Source organism: Colletotrichum gloeosporioides, assembly GCF_011800055.1.
Source record: "Colletotrichum gloeosporioides strain Lc1 chromosome Unknown consensus_14, whole genome shotgun sequence".
Classification (NCBI taxonomy): Eukaryota; Fungi; Ascomycota; class Sordariomycetes; order Glomerellales; family Glomerellaceae; genus Colletotrichum; species Colletotrichum gloeosporioides.
This window is the reverse complement of record NW_025544659.1, coordinates 22,105-48,209: the sequence shown is the minus strand read 5'-3', so window position 1 is coordinate 48,209 and position 26,105 is coordinate 22,105. Positions and strand designations below refer to the sequence as shown.

At 51.7% G+C, this 26,105-nt stretch overlaps 8 protein-coding genes across 8 annotated transcripts; 7 read left to right on the top strand and 1 right to left on the bottom strand.

The window, feature by feature from the left end:
* Positions 1 to 5,880: 5,880 nt before the first annotated feature.
* GCG54_00014050 (uncharacterized protein) lies at positions 5,881 to 7,549 on the top strand (the record flags this gene model as incomplete). The annotated part of the gene is made up of 5 exons (XM_045413892.1): positions 5,881 to 5,971; positions 6,022 to 6,950; positions 7,014 to 7,142; positions 7,198 to 7,278; positions 7,343 to 7,549. The coding sequence occupies 5 exons, from the start codon at positions 5,881 to 5,883 to the stop codon at positions 7,547 to 7,549; spliced, it is 1,437 nt and encodes a 478-aa protein (XP_045268996.1).
* Positions 7,550 to 14,029: 6,480 nt separating this feature from the next.
* GCG54_00014049 (uncharacterized protein) lies at positions 14,030 to 15,454 on the top strand (the record flags this gene model as incomplete). The annotated part of the gene is made up of 3 exons (XM_045413891.1): positions 14,030 to 14,148; positions 14,211 to 14,572; positions 14,634 to 15,454. 3 exons carry the CDS (start codon positions 14,030 to 14,032, stop codon positions 15,452 to 15,454), a joined length of 1,302 nt encoding a protein of 433 aa, XP_045268995.1.
* A 67-nt stretch (positions 15,455 to 15,521) lies between these two features.
* On the top strand, positions 15,522 to 15,988 carry GCG54_00014048 (uncharacterized protein; the record flags this gene model as incomplete). Its single annotated transcript, XM_045413890.1, has 2 exons — positions 15,522 to 15,785; positions 15,839 to 15,988. 2 exons carry the CDS (start codon positions 15,522 to 15,524, stop codon positions 15,986 to 15,988), a joined length of 414 nt encoding a protein of 137 aa, XP_045268994.1.
* Positions 15,989 to 17,575: 1,587 nt separating this feature from the next.
* Positions 17,576 to 18,794, top strand: GCG54_00014047 (uncharacterized protein; the record flags this gene model as incomplete). Its single annotated transcript, XM_045413889.1, has 3 exons — positions 17,576 to 17,697; positions 17,758 to 18,119; positions 18,175 to 18,794. The coding sequence occupies 3 exons, from the start codon at positions 17,576 to 17,578 to the stop codon at positions 18,792 to 18,794; spliced, it is 1,104 nt and encodes a 367-aa protein (XP_045268993.1).
* Positions 18,795 to 18,809: 15 nt separating this feature from the next.
* On the top strand, positions 18,810 to 19,436 carry GCG54_00014046 (uncharacterized protein; the record flags this gene model as incomplete). Its single annotated transcript, XM_045413888.1, has 4 exons — positions 18,810 to 18,923; positions 19,002 to 19,127; positions 19,172 to 19,273; positions 19,323 to 19,436. The coding sequence occupies 4 exons, from the start codon at positions 18,810 to 18,812 to the stop codon at positions 19,434 to 19,436; spliced, it is 456 nt and encodes a 151-aa protein (XP_045268992.1).
* A 332-nt stretch (positions 19,437 to 19,768) lies between these two features.
* On the top strand, positions 19,769 to 20,197 carry GCG54_00014045 (uncharacterized protein; the record flags this gene model as incomplete). The annotated part of the gene is made up of 4 exons (XM_045413887.1): positions 19,769 to 19,772; positions 19,859 to 19,899; positions 19,971 to 20,042; positions 20,105 to 20,197. 4 exons carry the CDS (start codon positions 19,769 to 19,771, stop codon positions 20,195 to 20,197), a joined length of 210 nt encoding a protein of 69 aa, XP_045268991.1.
* Positions 20,198 to 21,357: 1,160 nt separating this feature from the next.
* On the top strand, positions 21,358 to 23,254 carry GCG54_00014044 (uncharacterized protein; the record flags this gene model as incomplete). The annotated part of the gene is made up of 6 exons (XM_045413886.1): positions 21,358 to 21,497; positions 21,553 to 21,905; positions 21,962 to 22,719; positions 22,800 to 22,925; positions 23,006 to 23,086; positions 23,138 to 23,254. 6 exons carry the CDS (start codon positions 21,358 to 21,360, stop codon positions 23,252 to 23,254), a joined length of 1,575 nt encoding a protein of 524 aa, XP_045268990.1.
* Positions 23,255 to 23,671: 417 nt separating this feature from the next.
* On the bottom strand, positions 23,672 to 25,615 carry GCG54_00014043 (Siderophore iron transporter mirB; the record flags this gene model as incomplete). The annotated part of the gene is made up of 4 exons (XM_045413885.1): positions 23,672 to 24,603; positions 24,660 to 25,002; positions 25,051 to 25,321; positions 25,380 to 25,615. The coding sequence occupies 4 exons, from the start codon at positions 25,613 to 25,615 to the stop codon at positions 23,672 to 23,674; spliced, it is 1,782 nt and encodes a 593-aa protein (XP_045268989.1).
* Positions 25,616 to 26,105: the final 490 nt, after the last annotated feature.

Here is a 26,105-nt window from a genome sequence, read left to right as displayed (position 1 = left end):
GTGTATGCACATTCACACCATTGTTTCCCGTGAGAGATGGTTTCCGCCGTGGACTACGGGGACCGCTTCTCTTTGTGGATCAGACGGGAGCTGATATAGGAGCGAGCATTAGAAATGATGACAACCCCTCCAACTGCGAAGATTGAGGTCGAAGTCAATGTCGCGCTTCTGTTCATGATTGGCATACTTGTAGTTGTATTTGTGACCTACTAGGTTTTCAGGTCCAGCATCTTCTATCAGATTGAATCGGCGGATTGTCATGAACCCCTGGTCATGGTATAATCTGACCAATGATGCGGATAAACCATCTACCTCTGCCGAAATTTGGGCTATCAAACAAGGACTGGGGAGTCCTGTGCCAGAGGCATTGGATGCGGACTTCGCCGGGTTTCCCATATCCCCTTCTCCAGCTCTCGTATCAGTAGCACAGGAGAACCAGTCTTCGATCTCAAAAGTTCTGCAACCTTTCGAACCAGCCTGGGGCCCCGGTCGCAATACGATGCGGTAATATCTTGTCACCCACGGGAGGGGGCCAAGACAGTTGATCGAAGAAGTTTGGTCCAGACCAAAAGACACGAAGCGCCTCGAAGCCTAGAAACAATGGCGTTGTGTCCGCCTGAGTCATATGCTGCTCTACATTGTCCGTTCCGAACGTCTTCTGCACCATCCACAGAGGCCTTTCACTAATAACAATGGACCAACTGTCTTAGAGGGCCTATTTGCGCTGATCATCGACTAGAATCCTTTAAGCAAAGCTGCACAAGGACAATAAAACGACGGACGGAGCCACTCGAAATGCTGGAACACGGGTCATTGTCTTTGAGATACGACGTCGAGCTCGCTATTGCCGTTCTACTCGTGCGACTCGACTAATGAGGGGTACGACTATGAAACAATATGTTATACTCCCTTTAGAATACAAACGACACAACACCTTCACTCCTGAGAAGTTGAAAACGTTCATCATCCTCGGGGCAAAAATTACACCGTCCTCGTCGACTTCTCCTGCTTTCATGACCACCATGCGGAAAAAGCTTAAGATACATATAATTCATGTGTGCTGACACGGCGTTTGTCGCTGTGTTGGGATTCCGAAGGCACGGTACCTTACACAGGCACCGCCAAGTGTCTTGGTCGGGCCACTCGATCAACACTTCCTTCAACAACGCAAAGAACAACAACTCAATATCTACATGTGGCATAGCTAGCGATACTCATGCATTCCAGCCTACAAGATGTAGGCGGCAGACCAAAGACGAAAGATCTGCATTACAACTACCACGGTCGACGAAGACAAAAGATACTGGCCTCGCCTTAACCGTCAGTCTCCTCGGCATTGGGGATGTCGTCCTTTGGAGCAAACTGAACCTGGGTTTATCGTAATTGTAAACAACCTGTTATTTTGTTTGGCACAATCTTTTGCCATATAACAATCGCCAAGCTCTCATGTGTAACTAATTCCGGAGTATTTTCATGAGTTCGCCCCATTGCGCCGAGCCCGGGGCCCTCGCCTATTTTGACGGCGGCAGCTTGGAGTAACTGGACAGGTACCTCCCAGTATTCATCTAGCGCTCGAGTGCGAAAGAAAATGTCGCGATGGGCAGCCGACTATCGATATAAGCCCGATTGATACGTATGCGAAAATAAACCCACGCAAGGAGATGAACGCAGCGAAGGAAGCAGCGAAGGAAGGCACGAAGCACTGGTCGTGCCACAACGTTTCACTGCACTTTGCACATCTACGTTGCATTTTCCTCGGGGGCTATCGTCTTTGAGATTGAATACTTAGACTGGAGCTCAAGCACAGCCGGCTCGAGCTACGAAGGCTGAAAAGAAGAGCCAAAGTTTCAGTTTGATATGGCACGCCTAGCACGCGGTACAGAGTAACGAATATGCGAATATTTCGCAATGCTGCGAATACTTCGGGAGTTTGGCACCGTTAACCACGCCGTGGATAATAGAGAGATACGTCAGGGCGGATCATTCTTTTGCCCGAAATGAGACGAATATCGTAACTCAGGCGCAAGGTGGGTAAACCAGCCGCTGGATTCAGAGGCTATCTCATCAAGGCCCCCTCCAGTGACTATGGTTTACCTGGTGATGTTCGGTCACTTCGCGCCCTGCTGGAACGGCGGGAAAGTATCAGTCAACAAATTACCAACAGCACGATAAGCTTCCTGAAGACAGTCTCCAGCTCATAAGCACGAACGGCGGCCGTTAACCTCCTATTCATGCTCCCCTCCTCTAGCATGACCAAAGGCGACAGTCAAAAACGCAATGGACCCGAAACAAGCTAGGCATTTAGCGGTAACGTCGACGAAGAAAACAAATGATAGCATCCTCACAGTGGGAAACCACCTCGTTAGTCTCATGACTGGGGATGACTGTCCGACGTACAAATACCTTTGAAGCTTACCTGATAGCTTACCGGGCGACTGCCTTTTCTGTTTGCACGATGCCACAGTATCTCACATATTCCTCCACTTATGTATGTAAAGCCGGGTCCGTCGACTGCAGAGGGTACCAAGCAGTACCTTGATGCGGGATATAAGTCGGACTTGCCATGTCACTTCGCGCCGTCCGATGTATGTGGACACCACGGCAGCCAACATCTTGGCAATAGACTCTCCAGATGTCCTTTCCGCGATTCTCAGACATTGGGGTAAGAAACAAGTATCGGGGGCTCGATTCACGATGAGTTACTTGCTGCGTGATGGAACAGCACGTGAATTGCCGGGTGAGGATAACCCGGACGCCTACCACTTCACCATTTATATGGATGACATTGAGGATAGTTGGGACGAATGCCCGGCGATCTACCAGGAAGGCGGAAGGGGTTTCCGGAGCGACGATAATCCCGACAAAAAAGGAATTTCTTGGAAGATCTAAAGAACTACTTTTTGGGCACAACGTGCGCAATGGAAAATAGGGTCCTCGACGGGACGTCGAAACCTGTTCACTACCACGCGGCATTGGCATTGGGACGAAGCCGGTGGCGATACCCAACCCGACAATGTAGCGAGCCCAATCATGGATGGCGGCTAGGCACGCCAGTGCTTTATACAATGTATCGGGGCAACCGGATTAGGGTTCGGCGAGAGCGGCGAAAGAGAATTCAACTGAGACTTTGAACTCATTGCCAAAGAGGAGATACCAGGTGCTTCACCCCGGGCCATTTGTCCAAGGACATTGGAAAATGCGACAGGACATTCAAGAATCACCAAATTGACACTCAAGCAACCGGTCATCAGAAAGTTCGCTCCACATTGCATATCTGGTGTCGAGGCAAATGCATCGGGGACGTCTAATACAATATCGACACTGATTGTGTCATGTATTGCTTGCTTCAGGAAGTGATCTTTTGAGAACGATGGTAAGATATCCCTGCTACGCTGAACTCTGCTTTCTCTAATCATATTCACATAGAGTACAATGATTTCATTTGGTTGGTTTGGATCGATTACCTACGCCGCGAACGTGACAACGTGGACGTGATGACACTGGTGAGTCTCTAGCCAGGACAATATCCCGATTGTCCTCGCCTTTTTCGCGCCCCATGGTAAACTGACCATGAGAATAGAATGGTTGGTCTTACCCGGGACAACCAGATTGTCCCAAACGTCACATCATCATTTATCCCGAGGAAGTAGTGCCAAACGCCCACTTCATCAACATGGGCATGCCGGAGGTACAGAACGAGGTCCGCCACCTCATGCACATACCGGCCGGTCGGCGAGGTGGTACTCTTGGAGGCCTCTACTTTGGAGGCGCGGCCCAGTCGTAGAAAGTAGCAACACCGATGTGCTCGTTCAGCTGATCTTACGAAGGTATTGAACTGGGTTTCTAGGGCTGTCGTTGCCGCCCAAGACGTCGGCGAGAACGTCGCCAAAAAAGGCGGTCTCAATGCTGCCTTTATCTTGGAGACCACTTGTTCATTTCCTATCCTTCTGCTACCAATTCCACGCGACTCCTGACGCGTCTCGCATGCTTTCTCTTGGCGACTGGGAAATTCTATCCACGACGATCTTGAGCGCTTGGTAACAGTAATGGTCCAAGGTACGCGGAAAGTACTGTGAGAGGTGCCAGGGGCCCTTAATCGACCAGCGCGCGAGCGGCAACGATCAAAGCCATATACGAGATCGCATTCATACCCGAGCTATTTCTGTTTCTCTCTCAGGGAACTCTTTTTGAACAGCCTTATTCTCAGTGTCTCATCGGAAATTAAAGCCAACCAACTTCGATGTCATTTCGTACAAATGCTATTCCCCATAGTCGACAAGGGATATTCTCCGAGCGGCCAGGGTCCTCGCAGTCAGCGCGACGACAATCCAAGCGGCAGTCATTGAACACGTACGAAATGCGACTACGAAGCGGAAGCAAATCCTTGAAATCTACAAGCACCTTAGCTGGGCCGACAACGTCGCTCGCAAAGCCTCTGGCGATACTGTTCATGAAGCCCCAATACACGCAGCTCTTCTCGTAATAGCCTGTGGCCACGAACGCGAATCTTGAAAAGGACGGTCCCTTTGCAATCATATCACACGCCCATGGTTGGGTAACGTTTCTAATTTCACTCGCAAGTTCTCCAGAACGTTAAATGTCTTGGGACAAAGCACGGATGACTTGGAGATTCGTGCAACAAAGGGCCGAGCCATCGTCAAAAGATCTCAGATGGGAGACAGAATTGGAGGCAGGCAGACAGTTCTGGGACATAATAACAGAGCCGGTGGCTCTACGCCAATTAAGTTTGGTGATGGTTGATCCTGGGGCAATTTGTTCGCTTGTGCTTGGGCCATCACTGCACGTTTACCCGGAGATGAGGAGTTAGATGTTTCTGATTCATGGTAATCTTCTCGCGGCTGACTTCTCTACAATCAGCAGACTGCTCTCTATGGTCAGATTTCGTTGGATTCCGTAGGATCTACTTGAAGGGAGAAACGGCACGCGATCCTTCGCAGCGACGGGGTTCATTCCAATATCTTGCCCTGGGGACAATTTCTTTGGGAGCAACGGCTCTTGAATCACTCGATCGTGCTCCTCATCACACAGAAAGATCATGGCAATGTGAACAAGTCGACATGTTTGTACAGACGAATCGAATTCTTGGGATTGGCAGCGTGAGTCGTCCACACAAGGCGCGACGTAAGGACCTCGTCGGGCTACTCAAGGCGCGTATTGAATGTATCCAATTCATCTCAGGATGGAATCCTGCCGCTTCTATATACGTCTACGTTGCGAGATCTGCGAAGCTCAAAACCGAGAGGCTCAATCGAAGGCGAGCTTCGCCGAATCAACTGGAGAGAAGATTACCTGCACCGGCACATCTCATCAGATAATATTGCACGCACGTAGAATAGGCATCATTTCTGATTAATGGCACACCTTGTGGTCTGCAGAGTGTGCTTGGAGGGCATCTGGCTTCACCTTCGTTATGTTACTTACTGACAGGTTTCTCACCTGCGACCCCGTGATGCCCCTTTTCTATCAGATGAAGGACGTGGACGGCATGGGAAGCTGTTAATTCTCACCTTTCAGAGGTCTTGTAGACGCATCTGAAGGTTTTTCGACGCGTCGAGCTCGCCTATTCCCCTTTTGGGAAGTCGTCTGAGGTTGGCGATGGCGGCTGGGGATTCACTCAGCTCACCTTGACCTCAATCACTGCGGCGACCTCAGGCTCACCTGGGAACTTTCTCTTTAGCATAAATCTCCCACCTTCGTCTTCCAGGTCGGGTCCTGTCCACAACAAAATTTTCCACGATCAAACTCAACCTCCCTCACCTCCAACCTACCTACTTGTCCTTCACACCTCCACACTCTCAAACCCCCTCCGCGATCCCTGATTCTTCTATACAATCACTTCCTACTACGATCGCGCACAACATGGACGCCACGTTCCAGATTGATCTGGACATTCTTCAGGACCCTCTCGTTCCCTCGACCGAGAAAGAATGGATGCTGGACGTCATTCTTTGTATGCCAGAGCCCCTACCCACTAAGAATAGAATGCTGATCGTAACGCAGCCCAGATCGTTCCCTATCGATTCCACCAGGAACCTCGCCTCTTTCCAGAGCTTAGCTTCTATGGCATTTTGCTCAATAATCGAGAGGACTTCATGAAGATTTGGGCCTTTGTTACACGCTTCCACAGCTGGATTTATGGTCTTGCGTCCTCCAGTCCTGCAATGGCAGACGAAGCAATCGAGAGCTTGCGTCAAATGAAACGCGACCTTGGTATCGATCTCGGTCTCGGAATCGGCGGCGACCTCGCACTCGACAACAACCTCGGACTAGGCATTGACTTTGGAGCGCTGGCCCCCATCGATTTGCCACTGCCTGAGTACCCTTCGCCTCCCGGGACTTCGGTTGAGAAAAGCGTACCAACAACGCCGCAGCCGAAGCCGCAGACTTACCGCACCAGGGCCCCGAAAGAGACGACGAGCCGTGTCCCTGACCATCCTCTCTTGGCAGCAGAGCTGCAGAGACCCGCCACCCCTGCCTACGAAGGAGTAATCCGGGACCTGAGCCACTTCCAGGAACTCGACGAGGCCTACAATCGGCACGTGAAGCGGCCCCCTGGCACGGCTCCTGAACAAGACCCCTCTTGGCCATCGACCACAGAGAAGCGCGTTGAATACGTCCGGGAGATGTACCTGGCCATTGTCAAGACCGACGACTTCTTTGAGCTGCGCAAGGCCAGGGAGCGCATGTCAAAGGCAATGGCAAAGGTCTCGAATGGCGCCGCGCAACAAGAAAAGGGGTCAAGCGACAATGACAGCAGGAAGCGCAAGACAACTGCGACGAACAGCAACGCATCCGAAAGACCCAAGGGCCTGAGTAAGGCCGATTGGGAGTTGTTGAGCGAGACAAACTCATCTATGGATCGTCTGAATGCTGTCATCCACCACAAGATCGTTAACGTGGAGCTTGAGATCGCCTGCTGGAGGCTTTTGGTATGTATACCTCTTCTGGTTGTTCAAATATCCTCAGGTACACTCCGCTAACACTCTTTCTAGCTGGCTGCTGAGGATGCCCAACTGGGTTTCACAATGAAACCAATGTGGTCAGGCCATCGCACTGTCTCAACGTGGGACCAGTTCAATACGTTTGGCGAGAGGTGGTCAGCGATGTGCGGAGAGCTCTTGGTATATCCTTTCGCCTGACTATAACTGTGATATGAGTTAATATTCTCGGTCGCAGGACTGCAAGATTCTCGTGCATTCACTTCTCCGAGCAGACTGGTTCTCAAAGTTTGCTAGCGCGCCGAACAAGGAACGGGCGGTAAGTGCTGGCCTCTTGTGCTACATTCATTGTGAGCTTGACACATTTCTAATGCTTTGTCCAGGCCAAGCTTAGTAACGACCTTCTCAATGGCCGTCGCGACGTCCAAAACCAGGTTGGACGCGACGTGATCCGCGAGAGAACAGCCAACGAGGAGTGGCAGGCATCAGAGGATTTTGAAATCCGCACAAGAGAGGGGAGCCTGGTGCACCAAGGCAACCAAATCAGCGACAGGACTCGAAGACAGCTTGCAAAGCGGCAAAAAGTGTAGAATCATGTTGGCGTATGGCGTTTGCTGCTGCTTGCATAGACTAGGGGCTTTTTGTACCATGGGGCTTGGTTCTGTTGCTTTTGCATTTGCTGGCCTTTCCCATTTGCAACTTGGATTCATTCCGCGTTATGACTTATGACAGCTGGAGGCTTTGTTTAGTTCTGGCAATTCGTTTTCTTATTCTACCAAGACTTGCTTTTCTTAATAAAACGGCTTCTTCTATTGGCCATCTGAATACTGAGTCAAGCACAACACATGGCGGTTTGTGGATTGGATGCAGTCTGGGTTCATATGTCATCAGAAACAACATAATCAGCATTATCGCCTTTCGACCATAGCATAAAACCTTAATCTTTTAACCTCCCAATCATTCTTACTGTCCATGATGAATGGGTCTGTCTTTGCGAGCAATGGCAGAGCCATAACGAAAGCCAGGACCACAGTGCAGCGGAGTGGTCACCACCTTTTGTATCATCATAAGAGACACTAATTTCTCTAAATGTTTATTGAATATCCGCCTCATCTTCATGGGCTATTCATCATTGCCAGTGGGAACGAAGGCTGCCAGCGTCAAGCCTTCAAAAACAGCATCCCCTTGGTCCTCATGCACAGCCCACGTGAAGTTATTAGGCCGCTTGCTACAGTAAGCAGCAACCGAGGGTGAAGACGAAAACGCAGAAAAACAAAGAACAGCGCCCTCCACCTTGGCACCAGTACTGATATCTCTTATAAGTTACAATGTACTCCATAATGACGGCTGATGGTGCGTCGGCGCCATAAAGGCCTCCATCGGTCTGATGGTGTCTGGTGATCAAAAGAACCAAACCTAGGGTATCTAGTGGTCTTTCATGCCGCGGCTAGTACTGCTAGCACCGCCGCCTGCCCTCTGCAGCGCCGTAAAACACAGACACGCGAGTCGGTACTGAATTCATCATTCCCAACCCAGCATCTAGGATTCTTCTCCCTCTAATATTTATCCGTAAACTACCATAGTCGCTCTAATCTACGCGCTTCGATAGGTCATGAGCCGAGGGCCCATCACGAAGGCCTGGGAATAGCCTCAATCCTCACAATCGGGCCCATAGTTCTTTGTGGTAGCACCTGCCCACAGGCGAACAGGGATATACCCGGGGACTGATCGAGATGCTGAAATCTTTGAAAGCTCGTCAGACCTGGGCGTTTCGGCTCGATACCAGATTTCTGGGATTTTCACACCTTTGTACCCACCTTTAGCAGAAGATGCTGGCAGGCTATGGGGCATGAGGGGCGGTGTGGCGGCACCTGGCCTCGCTATCACGGCATTCTGTGCGTTCTGGGCTGCTCGCACTTCCTCAGGTTATGAGCCCATCGCTCAAAATCGCGAGTCAATACAGCCCCAAAATTGAGCGTTTTCCCTTCTAAAGCCTCTACTTACTCAACTGCTCTCGACTTTTCGTCGTCCTCTGCGCGGTTTTCGCGATCCAAGCGCCGCTTTCACCCACGTTACGTGCTTCCTATCCGTGATGAGAATCAGATACTGCTGGAATTTGAGCGTCGATGGATGCATACTTGCCAGTGCTTGTCGAAATAAACAGCGCAGCCAAGAAGAAGGAGGGGAAAAACGCGCAAAACTCCAGAGATGGAGCATCGATTCTGATCGATAAAAAAGGTGTCAAAGCCGGGCCCACGATGGAGCACAGAAGACCTTCCGTGAAGCGCAACAAGCATGCGTTTTGAACACTACAAGAAGGACAAAGCTTTCGTCAGAATGTTCCTGATGATACCTGAATCCGGGCTCCGGGTGCATGTATTCAACCCGCCGGCCATCCGGCACGCAGTCACCCGCCCAGACAATATCTATAGGGACCGTGGTCAAGTCCCCTACACCTCCCAGGATGCACTGCAGACTTGTTTGAAGGAGCATGCCAAAGTTGATAGTGGCATAATCTAGGACCTGCAGGTATCTCACTCTCGCTATAACTGAGGCCGGTGTTGAAACATGAAGTCATTGATTTGCCTGGAGGCTTGCCTCAATGTGCTCGCCCGCTCCCTGAGAGCGTCGGCTCCCTTATTAGTGTACCTGCTTATAACAAGAGAAAGGCGGTTATAAAGAGCCTGACACTCTCAGAGGTGATGGGAGAGCACTGGTCTCGACATATTACAGGCGCCATCGTGGAGGCCTATGAGTTGGATCGTTCCGACTCGGATGAATCTGACGTCGATGTGACGCAGGCCTCCCAGCTAGAGCTGGATGGTTCTGACGAGGAGTAAGAGATAAGCGGCGGCGAATAGATGCCGAATAGGATATGCTGCGTATGGCTGATCAATATGGTCTGTTGGGTCTGGGTTCAAGTGTGGCCGGAGCGGAGAGGCCAGCGAGGCCAGCTACGCATTCGGGGCATTCGTGCAAAAAGCCAGGCACTCCGTGGAGATGATACTTCTTTGGAGCAACTGATCTCGTTTCTCGAACTGCTCAGCTAAAACGAAACTACTTCGTATCTCAAGGACCGGCCCTTCATACCCTGGACCCTATTCGCGAGTAGGAGAGCAGGGGGTGGGATGGGGGCGCGAGAAGGTTGCCTGACGTGGAATGGAAGAGAGACCTGATTGGGCGCCACGAAGGCGACCTCACCCCAAGTGGGTCCCACCTCCAAGGTCTCTCACCTTCCTCATCGCGTGTCTTCTGAGGCTCAACGCGTTTTTCTCCATCCTGATTACCGCCTCTCAATCCCCTGTTGTCCTGATCACCGCGTATTCCGTCGAAAAAAATTCGTCACCGGCTCTCTCAGCAGTGAAGTATCACTTGCATTGCAGAACAATCGCGAGCAACTTACAACTCGGAAAGCATATCTGCTTTTCGCATACCACGACGGATATAAGTAAACGACGGCCAGTGGAATCCAGGACCTGAGGGGCTACCTGAGCGCTATGTGGGATGCTGCCTTTAGGTACGAGACCGCGGAAGCCCTTGATCCCGGCGTCCTGGAGATCATTTACAGCGACGAGTACGTTGCAGCCTTTCAGAGCCACGATAAGACGACCATAGCGCAGCTCGGCGTGCCCTTTGAGAGCCTGATGGGCATGTCTGAGGCGGCGGAGGCCCAGGCACGGGCGGCCAAGACGATTGCGCCCAAGCTTATCACGACGCAAGAGGACAGACGGCAGGAGTACCGCACCGCCATGGAAAGCGGTGTGTGCGGGCTTGCCCCTTGTCAGACCCACGAAGAGTTGGAACACGGATTGATTCTGCTTGAGATTAACACCAGTACTATCGTTGCAAGCTTGTGAGCACTCTCTCCATTGGCAAATAGTGAAACTGTAGACTGACCAAGACTATAACTAGTCATGAACCCTATCGTAATCTCGACGCCTTAGATGACCAAGCGTTCACGCTCTACTGGTCTTTTCAGGAACTCAGCATCCCGTATTGGTCACCCAGAGCGTCCACGACTTCGAGAACGACATCGGCCGCGATTGGGACGCGAAGACTTGAGCGAGTCGAAATGTGCAGTATGATGGACACGATTCGTGGTAGGACTTTGCTCTCTCTGGTGATTGAAAACACGATGGCTGACCTTTCACGTAACAGAAGCAGTCAAGCACCGCTTCCGGGATAGATCCCGCAAGCGCCTTTCTGAGATGTTTCATCATGTTCTTCTACACAATGAGAATGGCCGGAAGATTACAGTCCTTTTGAGGATCTTTTACGCTGCGAATTTCCAAATAATACCTGGCAATATCGTTGATAAGCATTTACTGTTGCCCCGGGCCCGACGCCTGTCAGACCGTATACGATGCCACCAGCCACATCGTGGGGAGATGGAGGACAGCCCAGAATGGTGTATCTATAAATATGGCCTTGTCTGAGACGAGGAGTGCGCATTGTTGAGCGACGCTTAGAGATCTCAGAGAATCTTTACTCGGCGGTATTGATATCCTTGGACATGGACGTCGATGTGAAGGGCGCTCAGTCTGGCCGATTGCCGAGCTAGACTTCGGGGAAGAAAGAAACAAATGGCGGCCTCGCCGCCCTGGGCCGCCGTTTCGGATATTAGTGAGAACGATCTTTCAAACTGGGGCATTATGTTGTTTCTCTGGAATGCCATTCGCTTTCAGCGGGCGAACGGAGAACCGGATTCGAAAACCTGGTGCGGGCGGTCTACCCAACCTACACATGGGAGATCAACGGCTAGCGACAACGCCGTCCTGAATGTGACGTGACCATGGAGCCAAAGAAACGGGTGAATGGAACGATAAACAGCGTGGGTTAATCCCTTGTTCAAAGATTGGGTATTCGGTTTTCTAACCTATGGCGCAGTGAGCGAATAGGGCTCGTAACGTTCTACGTACGCGTTAGCTGTCAGGACGTTGTGCAGAAGAGCCTGCGTATTACTGAGATAGCATATGGTGCGTTTTGAATTGTGACTGACCAGAACAGTTCGCTGACTTACAAAACACAGATATCGCCGTTGCCGTACCATGACGCGCCTTTGAATACGTCGTTGCGGCGGGTGCGGCGCGAGGATCGCCCAAGACGAATTCGAAAATCAAAAAGGCGCGCCCCTCTTCGATCTGCAGATCGTGCAGATAACCGGCCTAAAGAAGTTGGGCATATCCAAACCTGACTCAAAGCGTATTTTCCCGCAGAAATACTCCGCAAGACTGTTTTCATTGAAATCTATTACACATCGAATACAATCTCCGGGGTTTCGCCCATGGCACCAAACCGGCAAAGCCCAATGTATGGAAGAATAATTACCGTCGGCTCAAAGTAGTGCGAATGCCCTTCGCTGTGATTTTGTTGGGTGGCGAGTCTGCACAGGATCAAGACAAAGTGACCCCGGGCCGGCAACCAAATGCTTCCAGGCTTGGAACAAAGGCTTCGAGAACCGCAAGTTTGATTGTCTCTTGGGTTTGAAAGTTTATACAAAGCGATTCGGCCAGGGCACAGAACAGCTCAGTTTGTTTGGGATTCGGAGCCGATAAGAATACCAAGCAGTATGAACGACTCGATAGGACTCGATCATGGTCACTCCGCACGACCAGGTTGGCCTGACCAGCATCCCACCGAGATTTCTCCGGAGTCCTTGAGAGAATGCGCGACGAACTGCTTCAGTCGACAACGCCAGTAGTCTAGAAGATGCATTGAGAAAGATGTTACGCATATTCGCTAAGAGACAATGATCTCTTGGTGGTGTCAGTCGAATTGGATCCAGACGGGGACGCGCAACGCGGGGCCTCCATGCGGTACCTCAACGGCGATATTTTAGCAAAGACGCCAATAGAAGGCATAACTTATGAAATGACCATTGTCGAAGCCATTGACCTGCGTTTTCCGCGAGCTTCCAAGGGCGTGGCCGCCGGCGGTTATTATCTTCTGTATCGCGCAACCTATAATTCTGACCACAGCTTAGATATACTTTACACACCTCCTTTTAGAAATAGAACACCGACACTATACGACATGCTCCGCGCCATAACCCGCCGTCCCGGCGACAAACTTCACTCCCACCAGGAAGAGGTATTGAGGAAACAGGATGTCGTTTACGTAGCAGGCACTGGCTCGGACGAATCGACCGCGTTCAATTATCCGGCGTACGTCTCCCTCGGTGGCACTACCATCATCCTGACGCAGTTCATCGCGCCACGGGACCAGATTGCCTCCCAGTTCAAGCAAACCCGCATCGCGGTCGCGTCATAGGACGGCGCGATGGTGCCTTTGGTCTAGAACATCAAACGTTGGGGGCCACGGGCCCTTTGGATCAAGGGACATATCACACTGGAGTCACACAGCATGACTTTGCGAGTTGCCGTTTTTGTTTTAACATGAGAGCGTCGCACGGGCAGCGACCTAGTCTAGAATGAACTTGGATCCCTTTATGATGTATCCAAACGTTTCTGATCAAATTACCCCGTCTGTCAACTTGCACTGCCCATACATTAGTCTCTCTACAGTCATTAGTTGTCAAGGGTCCTTCCATCCTGGATACACCCGGAATAAGACCAATCATGTCTGACGTTGTGTCGTCTACCCTCTGACTACAACCGGCACCCGTCCCCCACGAGATTGGAATAGATGGACCGTAATCAGCGTGGCGAAATTCAGGATAAAGCGTGGAGTAGATATCAAGGCCACCCATAAAGCCGAGAGCAAAGTGTGACTTGACCACCGGAGAGTCTGCCTGAAGACGCCATCGAGCATGCCTGGCCCGGCCACAGTAGTTGATGCCTCAAGCGTCTACTCGCCCCTACCGTACGAGCCGCTCGTGGTCTCCTAGACAACGTCACCTCCCACGCGCTATCTTCTTCCAGCCGTCGCCTTCTCGCAACTACTCCTTTCCCCACGTCTTCACGCAAATACGTATCCATTTAAGCGTCGTTTGCGCGACCACCTTTCTTGCTGTTTCCCCATCTACCACCGCGTCTGATTTCGACAACTCCTGACCCCCCGAGAATCATTCCCTTTAGACGCATCCTGTTCAGGTATATACCATAACAATCATGCCTGACCTTGTATGGTCTCATTCGACGGTAGACCCGGCGCTCCTCGCGTGCGATACGGGACTAGGAGATGCAGCTTCTCCCCACCAGCAGGAAATCCCGAACGGAGACTTCTCTGGGTGAGTTCGCCCAGCCTGCTTGTGAGAATCTGAGGGCAGTCCTCTAATGAGATCGTCGACAGTAACAATGCAGAGAGGCGTGCGGACGAGTGCGCCACTGTACAATGGGCCGAAATTGACCATGAAGCACCCAGCTTCTACACGTACGACCATCCTCGAGAGGAAGGCGTTACAATTCACGACCAGAACTGCCAAGATCTGCAAGATCTATTCGGATTGCACATATTCAACCCTGTTTCCGCCGTTGAACACGAGATGATAGACCCAGAGGAGCTTCAAGGAGCCCCGCAGCGCGAAGATCAGAGGTGTCTTGAGAGCATCGACGAGAAGGGCCCCGAGCCCGCTTTCATTCAAGATATGGAGGCTCTCCAAAGTCCTGACACCAGCTTCGAATGGAAGGAAAGGGCACTTGCCGTCATTTTCAGTATGTTTAATTCGTAATACATCGCACTGATCTGCCTGGCAAAGACTGATGAACATCACAGACAATATCCTGAAGTACCGCTATTGCGACGGTGATCGTGCTTTCCCGCCTGTGGAGTTTTACATCCACTTGACGCACAACGAGGAGGACAGCAATGAGATACAGCCTCTGGTGCGTCGCTGTGCCGGGTACTTTCACCTGGCATCGCAGAAGGCAGCAGACGACACTATCGAGACGCTTAGGGTGCTGCGACAGACCATTGTATCTCCAATCCCTCAGCCCGGACTGGAGCCCGAGGCACAGAATGACGGAACCAGGCAGACTCAGAGCGGTCATCTTCAGGCTTCAGAAGCGCAGTCAACTTCGAGCCAGGCCACAAAGACGTCCAAGAAGGCGTCGAAGACGAGCAAGACCTCTGCGAGGGTCATCGATCATCATATTCCCCCATTGATGCGAGAGGTTAATAAGGAATGCTCTTTCAAATACCGAGGTCTCATTAGGGACTCCAGTCTATTCCTTCAGACTGAGCGAGAATACATGAGGATTCTTCGCCAGGAGTCGAAGAAAACTACCGAAGACCAAACCTGGCCCGCTGACGCTAAACACGATCGGAGATATATCCGGCAGCTTGTGGAGGCAATCGTCGATCTATCCGACTTCGAGGAGAAGCGCGTTGCTCTTGCAAAGAAGCAAGCCCTAGACGAATACGATGCCGTGGAAGGATCTGGCAAGAGGAAGAGGGGTGGCACCGCCCATACAAAGCCTCCCGCGCCGAACAAATCCGAGGCAGTCTACCTCAACCCGGAGAAAACCAGTTCCGAGAAATTGGAAGCTGCCGTGGGCCGTAAGCTGTCTGATGTTGAGATCGAAATCCAGGGCTAGGAGCTTTTGGTAGGGTATCCCTCCTATCTGCAGGGAAGGGGTTCTAACAAAGTTCCAGGTATCGGCCATGAACGCTCAGCAGGGCTGGGAGATGCAGCCATTGTGGGCTGGCAGCAGTACTCCAGCTTGGGAGCGGTATGAAACCTTCGCTGACCGTTGGTCCCAATTGTGCTACAATATGAAGATCAGTCAGGTCCTGGCAATTTATCGATACCCGACCTTGAGCGGTGCTGACGTATTTACCTGGCAGCATCACAAGATTATGGTTCGCTCAATGTTGGCCGCCGAGTGGACTACACGTCTGGTAGGTGCACCCATTGGCGAGCGCAAGGTAAGCGTCCCACCTTGCTGAGCCCAGCTCTTTTCTCCAACTGCGGACTTCAGCTCAAGATGTGCAACAAGTCCGTGAACACGAAGCGAGACATCCAGAACAAGGTTGGCAGAGATGTGCTCAACAAAGCGAACGCCAAGCTGCAGAGTGGCACATTGACGCAGGGAGAGGGCGACCAAAGCAAATCCTCGGACGTTGCGTGATAGCAGAGAAACATTGAAATTGGTTGGAGACATTGCGTTTGATTCGCTTCAACATTCTGGCAGGTGCCTTTTCTACATCATCTGTTTGGAAGATGCTGAGAGATTGCTTGGGGTCACTGTGTCCATTAGGCGCCCCAAATGATTGACCACAATACTGGGTTTGCCGACGACGCAGCTGCAGGCACCTGACCCCCGACTACGGTTCAATTGTTTTGGATTGGGGTTTTGGTGTGGTGTTTGTCCGATTAGGAGTCGCGCAAGATCCGCTGTAGATGTACCAAAGTCACACCCCCTGGCCGAGATGATCTTGAAGGCGCCGATTAAAACAGTGCTAACGTAGGGATGAAGTCCCTAACGGCGAGGTGGACGTCATTCAAGTGAACAACGACCCGCCTTTTCTTTCATTGTAGCTTTCTCAGCAGGAAAAGGGGGCCATGTAAGCCATCTCATAGCTTTACTGCTTGGCGTTGGCGGTTGAGAGTTGTGGGCGCATGAAGGGATGGCCGGGGCACCAACGTTTGCTTGAGAATGAATATAAAAGCCTTTTTCATCAATCAAATCCTTTAGAATAACGTATCGGTATTCATGGACTCTCCTCCTTACCTTGAAGAATTGTTCTATGGAATAGCGTAAATATCATAGGAAACACATGATCTGGGGACCGGAACAGCCTTCCAATACAAGTGCTACCGATTTCTGGCAAGCGGCGTTGTACAAGAACTCGCGTCTTGCAAGTTCGGATATATACTCCGAGGAAACGATCCTCGAGGATACATCTTGCTGGCCTGGGAAGAGCTGAGGTCATTGATTTGCCTCCCAGCCGCTAGGATCTCAACAGCATGAACCCAAGCAGCCTGCGTAAGGACATCAGCGGCTCGTCATACTGGCAGCACGTCGCGCCGCAACCGCTGATAAAATGCAGAATACAGCTTGGACCTGAGGCAGAAATGATCATGGAGTTGCGGATGAATCGCGGAAAGCCTAAGCATCGCACTGACTGGCTTCCCCAAAACAAGGACCCTGAGCGACACTGCGCAGAAATATTCAAACTGGCCGGCCAGCATACGAAGTGCTCGCTCTGGCATGACTGTAGAAAGTACTGATGCGAAGTCCTAAAAGCTATCAGCAGATGGGCTTGGGGCTTCCCTATCCATGATAATAACTTGGGATCAACCGCCGATTTGGCGTTCGACTCGATCTTGCTGGGAAGGCTGATGGCCAGATCGCAAGAGGATGAACCTGCGGACTCCTCAAAAAGGCATGAAAGCACCGCAGCCTAACTGTGATACATCCTTTGCCTCTTGATGTATTCTTGGAAGCCAATATCAGGGCGCGATGTGGCTGAGCGGTGGTTCCGCCACCCGACACTTCTCGCCTCCCACAGTGCCTGAGGCTGTGTTCACACCCACACTTCGTCGCTCTGGGAAACCCCAGCAACCATCCTCCCCTTCTCAACTTCCCAACCTCTTTCCACAACGCGGACTGGGATCAAAATTCTGGTCATCTTTTACACTAAGCCGTCTCAGGTCTTATTTTGAACTCTTCTTGATCATCGCCTCCACGCCCCAAAGACATCGCGAGAACAAAATGCCGCGGCAGATCAGCCACGAAGTTCTGAATGCATCCTCGCTGGCCGTCCATTTCTCATCGATCCCGGACGAAGGTTGTTACAAAGGTGCAACTCTGAATGCAGTGGATGCCTCAGATTTGTGAGTTTGATACATGATTTCGTCCACAATCGCATCCAAAACCGACTGACGAGTCTGCAGTGGAGAAGGCCTTCTCGCCGATAATTACGTTCAAGGGCTCCTCGACTTGGACAACCACCAGGCTATAGACGGCGAGGGAGCCTATCAAGACCCAAACACGCCTGAGAGGGTCCAGTTATTCCCCCGGTTCTCCTTCCCGTTCGCTGATGCGGGCCAGGCTCGCAGAGCCGAAGTGGCACCCGAGCTTACTACTCGAGAGTCGCATGACTTACCCCTTTTTGACCTACACGATGGCCCTGGTGGTCTGCAAGATCAGAATGGCAGTTGTGCAGAGTTAGAAGCTTTCTCTCGTCGATTGGAACAGCTGCAGAGCGATCAGACCTCTTTAGAGACGAAGAAGTTGATGTTCTCTGTGATTGTTGGTATGTTCGACGCGAGATTGACGCGTACAGTGGACACCATCTGACATGTAAACAGACAAAATCCTCCCATATCGATATGGCGACGGTGCAAGTTCTTTCCCCTGTGTAGCGTTCTACGAAACGCTCCTTTACAACGAGGCGAGCAGTGACGTCAAGAAGTTCGGTGCAGAGTGTGCCGCCTGGTTTGGCCAACTGACAGTGGAGGAGGCCGACCACTACGCGGCAACGATCACTGAATATCACCAATCACTGCGCTCGGCCGTCTCTACCTGCCAGCAGAAGGTTCCAGCGAGCGAGAAGAAGAAGACGCGGAAGTCAGCCAAGACCTCTCGTATCACTGACCATCAGAATCAGTTGCTCAAAACCGAACTTGAGAGGCCCTTGACAGTTGGGTACGATGCACTGATCGACGACCTCGAGGAGGCTTCGATTTTGGATAGGGCCTATTTGCAGCATTTGCGCCAAACCTTCACGGCCCACGTTGAGGATCCTTCTTGGCCCTCGACAAGGGAAAAGCGCCGCGCATATGTGAAGCAGATGTGCGAGGCTATTTTCGACATGCGAGACTTCCAGGAGAAGAAGTACGCGTTGGAAAGGTTGGCGAAGCTGGAGACCAAGCGCGGCATCACTACTGAAGCCGATGCCAGAGACGAGGCTGGTTCCTCACGAAAGTGAAAGCTGGGCCAAGAGATGCCGAAGAGGATCCCAGGGCTTAGCACATTCGATGCTGTGTACGTGGATCCGAGAAGTACTCCAACTCACCTACTCCGAACGGTAACCCGATGTGACATCAAGAACATCGAGGTAGAGCTGCTGAGCTAGAAACTCCTGGTAAGCACATATCCTTATTGTTTATAACAAGATTGTGCTAACAGACGACAGCGTACCGCGATATCTTGCCAGGATGGATGGGAACTGAAGCTTCGCTGGAGTGGGGATGGCTGCCCAGGATGGGAACAGTACGACACCTTTGAGGAGCGATGGGATCAAATCTGCTTTAACATGCGGGTAAGTTGGCTCTCCCCTTTCCTTCCCTCGCTTTCATGCCACAGTTAAGGCCGACTTCCGCAAAGCATCATAAGGTCACCATTCACTCTGCTTTACGGGGAGATTGGTTGAGCAGACTCGCAGCTGGCCCTGTTGGGGAGCGAAAGGTATGTGACTTTCTATTTCTTATTGCTTTACTGTGTCTGATCCTTCCAGATGAAACTGGGAAACAAGTCCGTCAATAGCACCCGCGATGTGCAAAATGAGCTTGGTCGCGCGGAGCTGAAGCGTCAGAAGACCGGTGCAAGACCTCAGTCCAAGACCAATTGATCCATGCGAAGGCATGACGAGACATTTGCACCTGGCATAACTGATATGAACTGCGTTTTCTTCGGGGTTTCTACATTGTTCAGGGGCTATGGGGTTGTCTCAGCATTAGGGTTCTGGTAGCTTTCGACACTACAGTCATGGGAAAGGCTTTTTCGCCACACCTCCAATCACAACGATCTAGAAAACGAGAGCAAACTCACTGGGAAACAAATGAGTATCCACCTGCAAGGTCAGGCGACGCGTAACGCACTCAACGGGATACGCGAGGTAGAAAGATTCAATATGGGGTTTCACAGAGCACAAGGACGATAGTTATACGAGTAGTTAATAATATGCGTTCTTGAACCCGATCAGATCACTCGCATCATTTTTCTTCTCAGGAGGATTCGAGCTGGATTTATCCATTCCTAAAAACTATTCAGTAAGGAAAACGGACCAAGGACAACAGTTACCCAACCTTCGGGTAAGCCTTTCCGCTCAGTCCCGTTGTCTAATTTGTAGTTGCTGATACATCTTTGTTCTCGGCATCACAAGGCGATTGTTCACTCTTCGTTGCGCCAGAACTGCGGAGATCGATTGACGGCTGCTCCAGCTGGCAAAAGAAAGGTAAGGCGTTTCCATCGCTTTGGTTATGGTAAATACCTATGCTGACCGCGCTTCTCCAACAGCTTAAACTCGGCAACAAGGCCATCAATGCCAAGCGCAATGTACAGAATCGCATTGGCCGCGAGACGCTTCGCCGCGAAGAGCAAACCTCTTAGGCAAGCAAGACAGACATGGAAAACGGGAGATGGCGTTTGATGGGAAATTCTTGGCATGTGTTAACAGCTTAGAAAGATGGCAAGCCAAAAGGTTGACAGGTCGGACACGCCCGGTCGCGGTGCCAGTCGCGTTTTGGGCCCTCATAAGCTTGGAAAAGGGGGCGCGCCTGGTTGGTAACATTCTTGACTTTGATAATTGAAATTCGGGGGAAAATTGATTTAGTTATTGCCGATACCACCATCTCTTGCCAGTGGATCATACTTTGGTTTGCCTCTCAGGCTCTGGTGACGAGTCCCATAGATGCGTTAGTCTTGTGCATTGGGCCCGTGAACTTGTAAACAATTCGATCGTGGCTCTCGATCAGGTCGTTGTTCTTGTCTCCCACACATATATCAGCACCTTGTATATTCCGTTTCTTCTGATATGATCATATCTCGTGCATAGACTACGTGCCCCTCGTCTGGCGGAGACGCCCCTTCAAGAGCCTGATCCGGGCAACAAAAAGGGGGTCCCTTGACAGCCAACCGACCTCCTGATGGGCCGGCTCTTGTGTCTACCGTGGATACATCCGCGGTAGGCCAAGTAAACACTTGGAGATAGTATTCCGGGAGACTGTAGAAGTGGTCTCAAGGTGAAGCGACGCGGCTCATGATGGGAGTTATCTGGACATTAATATTCAGCATGCTGCGATGTAGCGCCGGGAGTTGACTTTTGCATCGTGACTTGCTACCATTATTCGGTTTGGGAATATAGGTACTTAAGTAACGTAAACAGTTGTGATGAGCGGTTTGCACATACGAACCATCCGAGGATATTCCTTTACCCGTCATGGAAGCAGGGCGCGACGTCCAGCACTGTTCTCACACAGTGCCTGAGGCTCAACCCCAACTCCCAAATAAACATCGCCACACCCTCCGTAGCAACGCCTGAGGAGATACATCCACACTTCGTGAGCGCACCTTCTAACTTTCCGACTTTCAAAATTGCGTCGGGTGCCCAATCTTCTTACTCTTCACATCAGATTCTCGCCCCCCTCAACCTACTTTTCTCCCTTCTGCGTATACAACCCCTATCCTCATCCGCGTCAGACGCCCCGAGAACTTTAACAAAACTCCCGAAAGCACACCTCGCCATTAATTGTCAGTACTAAAATCACAAGATGTCGCTCCAGTCGACGTGGGAATCCCATCCTCTTGGGGATATGGATCATGAAGCCCAGTTCGACTGGCCGTGGATTTTCCAAGATCAAGTTGCCGACCCAAACACCGACCCCTTTCTTTTGGGTCTTGTACCTACCGAGTGAGATAATGAAGCTCCTGCACGACGTTTCGCGCGATTACTGATACATCAATAGGAATGGAGGCGCGTGGATTGCTAATGGTCTACCGCTGTTCCTCGATCAACGCGCTGGCGCAGACACGCAAGTCGCGTCAGTGTGCACTAGGAACAACAATCTCGAGCCCTCGGACTCGAGCCAACATGATTCGTCGCGTCAGCCGACTGGTAGCGCTCTACATCCAGCTTCGATTCCTGCGAGCGCGGCTCCGTTGCCGACCGATGGCGTTGGCCGCAACAGCTATGTCGCCGAAGAACTGCACGACGGATCAAGCGAGAATGCAGAAGACCCATTGCTCATCTTCCTGGATGAAGTCATGGACGAGCAGACTTCTTTGGAAGTGAGGAAGGTCGTCTTCGGCGTAATTGTCGGTATGTAAACATCATGGCCAAGAAATACTACTTATGTCCCTCTAACAAGCCCCCAGATAAGGTAATCCCTTACCGCTTCAACGACGGCTCGCGGGCCTTTCCATCCGTGGACTTCTACGATACACTTCTCCATAATGAACCCAACCCAGACATCCGCCGGATTGGCAGAGATGTTGCCTTTTGGCTAAGCAACATGTCCGCCGGTATCGTGGATCATTACGTGAAAATCATCACCGCATACAACAACACATTGAAGGCGACATCCTCAGAGGATCCGCAGCAGCCCGAGCCTATCAAGCCAACAAAGCGCTCTGGCAAAGCTAAGCAGATCACCGACCACCAAGATGTGCTTCTCAAGAATGAACTTCGAACCGCACTCACATTCGCGTACCGCGGTATAATTGACGACACCAACCAGGCGGTGGCGCTGGGGAAAGCTTACGAGCATCACTTCCGTCAGGAGTCAAAGCCCCGCGAAGATGACCCGACTTGGCCCACCACCAAAGAGAAACGGAGAGCGTATGTGAAGCAGATGTACGAAGCAATCGTCGATACCAGCTGCTTCCAAGAAAAGACCGACGCATTGCGCAAGAAGGTCCAATTGGTCTCGAAGCAAGACAGCTCGGACGTTGTCGGTAGCACCGCCGGCGAAGCCGTCAACAAGCCGGGCCCGTCCTTGAAGCGCAAGCGTGGACAGGACAACATCAGAAAGATTCCCGGTATATCTCACACAGACTCCGTCTATGTTAACCCCGACAGCACACCGGCTGATCTCCTCCGAGCCGCTGCTCGCTGTGACCTCTCGGATGTCGAGGTGGAGCTCATCTGTTAGAAGCTTTTGGTAAGTGCTGACTACTACTTCGTGCTGGTAGCGAAATCTAACGTATGAAACAGAACTCTGCCATGCACTGTCAGGAGGGATGGGAGCTGAGGCTCCGCTGGACCGGGGACAGCTGCCCTAAATGGGAGCGATACGAAAGCTTTGCGGATCGCTGGGAGAAAATGTGCTCCAATATGCAGGTGAGCAAAATGGCATAACATTGCCTGATTCCTGAACGTCAATTGAGGGAAGACTACTAACGCACGAATCTGATGAACAGAACCACAAGGTCATGCTGCACTCTGCGCTTCGAGGCGATTGGACACATAGACTAGCTGCTGGCCCCGCCGCCGAGCGAAAGGTAAGTCGTGCTCCCATGGATCTGTGATTCCTTGACTGACTGACCCTACAGCTCAAAATCAACAACAAGCAACTGAATGCTACCCGCGATATACAAAACCAAGCCGGGCGAGAGAGTATCAAGCGCAGGAAGCTTGCGGAGAAAGCTCCTGACCACGTTGAAGAATGAACGGCAGTCAGGATTGTACCAGATGCGCGTAGCCACTTACGCAACGGTTCTTTGGCTTGACGCAAGCGAAAGCGTTTGGAGGCGCCTTGGTAAATCATCTGCTCCAATTGAGACAATTGGGTCTGTCACGTCGGCATACGGCACAATAGCGATAGACGTTGGAGAAAGGGAACGGGGCAAGAATCGGCATTTGGATGAGGTGCTGGAAGGGCCTACCTTATTTCTTTGGTTCTTGTTAAATGGCATTGGTATGTAACGTATGTTTCATGCGAGGAGCATACAGTAGGGCTCGTATATGGACGAGGACTGGTTCTGTGGTGATGCGCGATGAGAGCGGGGTATCACCTTCTGGGAGTGGTCTTGCAAATACAAGATTGACTAATACTGAAGTGTTCTTCCTATTGATTGCTAGCAGTCCTAGAAGACCAGTCCCTTTGTTTGAGTCATCTTCTTGAGGTTATAGTTCTTGATCATGAACATTGCCACAAATCCAAAGATCATGACCGACGTGCCGGCAGCCAGCATTCTTGTTTGCGCATACCCATACGCGTTTTGGATCGCGATGCGCTCATCGCTGCCGACGGGATAGCTGAGTTGAGTGTCGAGATCCCCGTAAATGTCAGCCACACTGTCCAGGGCAGATGCAGGGAGGTACCGTTCCAAGGCACTCTCAAAGGTGTTTGTCCAGATTGCAGCCGAAACAGTGTTACCTACGGAACCACCAATGTTGCCGCACACACTTAGGAGAGCAAGGGCGGCAGCAACATGCTGGTGGTCGACGGCAGCAAGGATAGCGACCTGCATGCACAGGATGAACACGCTTCCGCCAATAGAGGTGAAGATCTGGCACATGACGAGATATCCGACGCTCTGGCCAGGTCGGCGGAAGTAGATCATCAAACCCTGGCCGAAGGTGTACAGCGGGACCGCCACGAAGAGGAGCCACCTGAATCGGCCGGTCTTGGAGATGGAGAATCCCACGATGAAGAGCAAGACGCCCGAGACGACGTCGAAGGTGTTGCTGATGTATCCTGCCTCTGAAACGGAGACGTCGTTCACGACCTGGAGGAAGGAGGTGAAGTAGCTGTTCCAGCAGTAGTAAGCGACTTGATAGGTGATGTCGAGGACGCAGGCACCCATAACTGTTCGATCGGCGAAGAACTTAAACTTCAAGAAGGGTACTGGGGCGAGGAAAAGCTCGTTGAGAAGGAAGAGTCCGAGAACGACGAAACCGGTGACGATCATCGCGATGATATACCCGGAGGACCAGCCGTCAGGGGCAGTGCTGGCAAGAGAGAACGGGAGAAGGAAAGTGACGAGGCCACAGGCAAACAAAACGACTCCGAGGACTAAAGAGTGGCAAGTTAGTCCGGTGTAGCACTGACGCGTAATCCTTGATACATACCATCAAATTCCACAAGCGCCCACCAGATGTTCTGCAAGAACGACCGGCCACTCGGTTCACGGACCAAGACACCTCTTTTCTTGGCCTTGTGGATGTTCCACTTGAGAATGCCATACAGAGGAGCGGCAACGACGGGCAAAACGATGGAGAAGCAGCCAAAGCCCCAGCGCCAGTTGACGTTATCAAGGAAGCCTTCGGCGGATTTCGGTCCAGCGAAAGCAGTGATGATGTAAGGAGACGAGGTGAATGCGAAGGCAAGCCCTCGGTTCTTCAGGTTCGTGGAGTCGGCTGTGATGACATCGATGCTATAGGTAAGGCCGGACCAGCCAAGTTGCCAAAATACCTGTGATCACATTAACATCGTTGTCAACCTTCGATGGTTGAATCTTACGGTGGCTGCGCAGTAGGTCGCCAGGTTCTGGCTGCCAGCCAGCAGAATCATTCCCAACGTAGCGAAGATGACCATGAGGAGAAAACCCTCCGCCCTACCCCAAAGATCCAAGATCTTGGCCAAAGGGATGTAGACCGAGGCCGTCATTGCGCTTGATACGATATCGATAACCGGGAGCAGGGAGTGCGACTCGAAATCGCTGGCTGCATACGGCGTCAAGCTGTTGAGGACCGAGCTCTGGAATCCATTGGTGAGGTAGAGCAACCACATGCTAGAATGTGTGTCAGACTATCGCCCAGATGTGAGCAAGGGTGCTTCAGGACTCCTACAAGATGAAGATGGCAATCAGCGACTCTTTACCCCAGGTCAGAGACAAAGCTTGCGCCAGCTTGACACCATGCTGCACATTCTCGCTGGGGAGATCTTCAACGATCTTTTCGTCAGGGATATCAGCGGCTTCCCTGACAGCGGCATCGTCCACTGGCTCCGAAGCCGCGACAATCTCGTCTTCGGTATTGGCAGGCTTGCGGCCGAGGGCCTCCTGGAGTTTCGAGAACACTGCCATTGTTGCGCGGATGGACGGCCAACAGGGAACAACGAACCATGTGTCTCAAAGGGAGCGGGCAAGTCAGATATAATAAGTGAGCGGCGGGCAGACGAAGAACTTTCGCGCCACCGTCTCTCAACCCACCTCGGGACGCCAACCATGCATCTTGAGCCTAGCGCTTTACGTAAAGGGCCGTCGACCCACGCGTATTCCTTCAACACCACGAATGATGAGGGGACGCCATCCGAACATCGCGGTCGAGAAGCACCGAAATCGTTTAGTGCTTGGCGCGACCCGAGGACACGGGAAGGGAAGACGATCCTTCGGGTCGGGTAGGGGCCATTTTGCGGGTCCTGAACATGCTTGGCGATGCCTCCGATGCCGGGTTGCCGACTTCAGAAGGGTGGATGGTGGGAGCATCGTGAAGCGAGCACCAATCACAGAAGATGGCATCATCTGATTAGATTGATTGATAAGGGATGGTGAACGCGCAGACTTTGACACGCGT